Source organism: Lathyrus oleraceus, chromosome 6, assembly GCF_024323335.1.
Source record: "Lathyrus oleraceus cultivar Zhongwan6 chromosome 6, CAAS_Psat_ZW6_1.0, whole genome shotgun sequence".
Taxonomy (NCBI): domain Eukaryota; kingdom Viridiplantae; phylum Streptophyta; class Magnoliopsida; order Fabales; family Fabaceae; genus Lathyrus; species Lathyrus oleraceus.
In genome coordinates this window covers 436,326,124-436,328,289 of record NC_066584.1, presented here as the reverse complement: position 1 = coordinate 436,328,289, position 2,166 = coordinate 436,326,124, and the positions used below count along the sequence as shown (strand labels likewise).

Sequence of the window (2,166 nt, the reverse complement as noted above, 5' to 3'; positions counted from 1 at the left end):
TGCTGCAGGCCAACCATTATGATTATTAGAAAAGGACATTGCTTCACCAAGGGTCGCTACCTTGTGAAACAATATCAACATGGCCTATAAAAGCATAAATCCGGATTCATAATACAACACACAAAATCCGAAAATCCTCTAAATAATTCCAGACGCTCTTCGCTGCATTCGGGTTTTGGTCGGTCTTGCGCAAACTCGATAATGCTGAATTATCCTGGGTATTCCTGCATCAGAACTCTAAGACAATCGAGAGTGCTTGAAATACTATAAGGAAATTGTTGCGTTCACGATTCAAGCCTGGATCCCTTTAATCTTTCCGAAATTTCTAACAGTCTTATAGTTTCTCAAATCATGGCCACCGACGCTTCTATTTCAAGCATCAAATTGATGAATCAGAACCTTGTTAAGTTAGACCGTTTCGATGGAACAAACTATACCCGCTGGCAAGACAAAATGACATTTCTTCTAACCGCCCTGAAAATTCAATATGTCTTGGATCTTGATTTGGAGGCAATTTCAGAACCAACTGAGAATGACACTGATGAAGTAAAAAAGGAGAGAAAGAAACGAAAAGAAGATGAACTGCTTTGTCGTGGACACATCTTGAACACATTATTTGATCGTCTCTATGATCTCTACACCAATACTGCATCCGCAAAGGAAATCTGGAACGCACTCGAATTCAAATTCAAGGCCGAAGAAGAAGGTACGAAAAAGTTTTTAATATCTAAATACTTTGATTTTAAGATGTTGGATTCCAAGCCGATTCTTGCACAAGTACACGAGTTACAGGTTCTTGTGAATAAAATAAAAGCCGTGAAAATTGAAATTTCTGAAGCATTCCAAGTCGGTGCAATAATAGCAAAATTGCCACCTTCGTGGAAAGGATACATAAAGAAATTGCTGCATAGTTCTGAGGACTTTTCTTTGGAGAAACTTCATAAACACCTTCGTATCGAGGAGGAAACGAAGGATCGAGAAAAAACTGAGTCTGCTGGATTTGCTAAAGCAAATGCTGTTGCCGCTAAAGGAAAGAAAAATATGATGGCATGAAAAACCATCTCGGCCCAAGGAAAGAACACAACAAGTTCAAAAATTCTGGCGGACCAAAAGGTACTAAAAATGGTTGTTATGTATGTGGTAAACCTGGACATTATGCTCGAGATTGCAGGCACAATAAGTCCAAAAATGAGGTCAATGATGTTCATGCCGATGACGACATAATCGCTACGGTAAGCGAAATTATGGCAATCAAAGGCAAAGTGCAAGGATGGTGGTATGACACATGTGCAACTGTGCATGTATCTTATGATAAAACAACATTCAAAACCTATACCGAAGTCAATGATGGACAAGAAGTGCAAATGGGAAATGAAGTGCGATCTAAAGTCGTTGGAACATGATCCGTCGAACTCAACTTCACTTCCGGAAAGAAAGTCACTCTTGTTAATGTGCTTCATGTTCCTGATATGAATAGAAACCTTGTTAGTGGGGACTTATTGGGAAAACCGGGTATTAAATCTGTATATGAATTGGGAAAATTAATATTGACCCGTAATGGTATATTTGTAGGAAAAGGATATTCCGCTGAAGGAATGATCAAACTTTGTACTACCGACAATATTATTAATGAAATTTCTAATTCTGCTTATATGCTTGAATCTATTTCCTTATGGCACTCTAGATTGGCACATATTAGTATTAGTACTATGAATAGACTAATTAAATCTGGTTTGATATCATGCAACATTCATGATTTCGGAAAATGTGAAATACGTGTTAAATCAAAAATGATAAAGAAACCTTTCAAAAGTGTTGAAAGAAAAACAAACGTGCTAGATCTTGTGCACTTTGATTTGTGTGAATTTAATGGTATGTTGACCCGTGGGGGAAACCGTTATTTTATAACGTTTATCGATGATTACTCTAGGTTCACACATGTATATCTCTTAAAGCATCAAGATGATGCTTTTAATGCCTTTAAGACATATAAAGCAGAAGTAGAAAATCAATTAAGTACAACTATAAAAGTACTTAGGAGCGATAGAGGCGGAGAATATTTCTCAGCAGAATTTGATGCATATTGTGAAGAATATGGCATCATACATGAATGTTCTGTGCCCCGCACACCACAACAAAATGGCATGGCCGAAAGAAAAAATAGAA

At 37.3% G+C, this 2,166-nt stretch overlaps 1 protein-coding gene across 1 annotated transcript; it reads left to right on the top strand.

Moving 5' to 3' along the window:
- The first annotated feature begins 351 nt into the window (after positions 1 to 351).
- Positions 352 to 1,053, top strand: LOC127096127 (uncharacterized). Its single transcript, XM_051034740.1, has one exon. The coding sequence runs from the start codon at positions 352 to 354 to the stop codon at positions 1,051 to 1,053; it is 702 nt and encodes a 233-aa protein (XP_050890697.1).
- Positions 1,054 to 2,166: the final 1,113 nt, after the last annotated feature.

What these genes read in the sequence shown, in the direction of transcription:
- LOC127096127 (XM_051034740.1), top strand. Translation starts at nt 352, where the DNA reads ATGGCCACCGACGCTTCTATTTCAAGCATCAAATTGATGAATCAGAAC.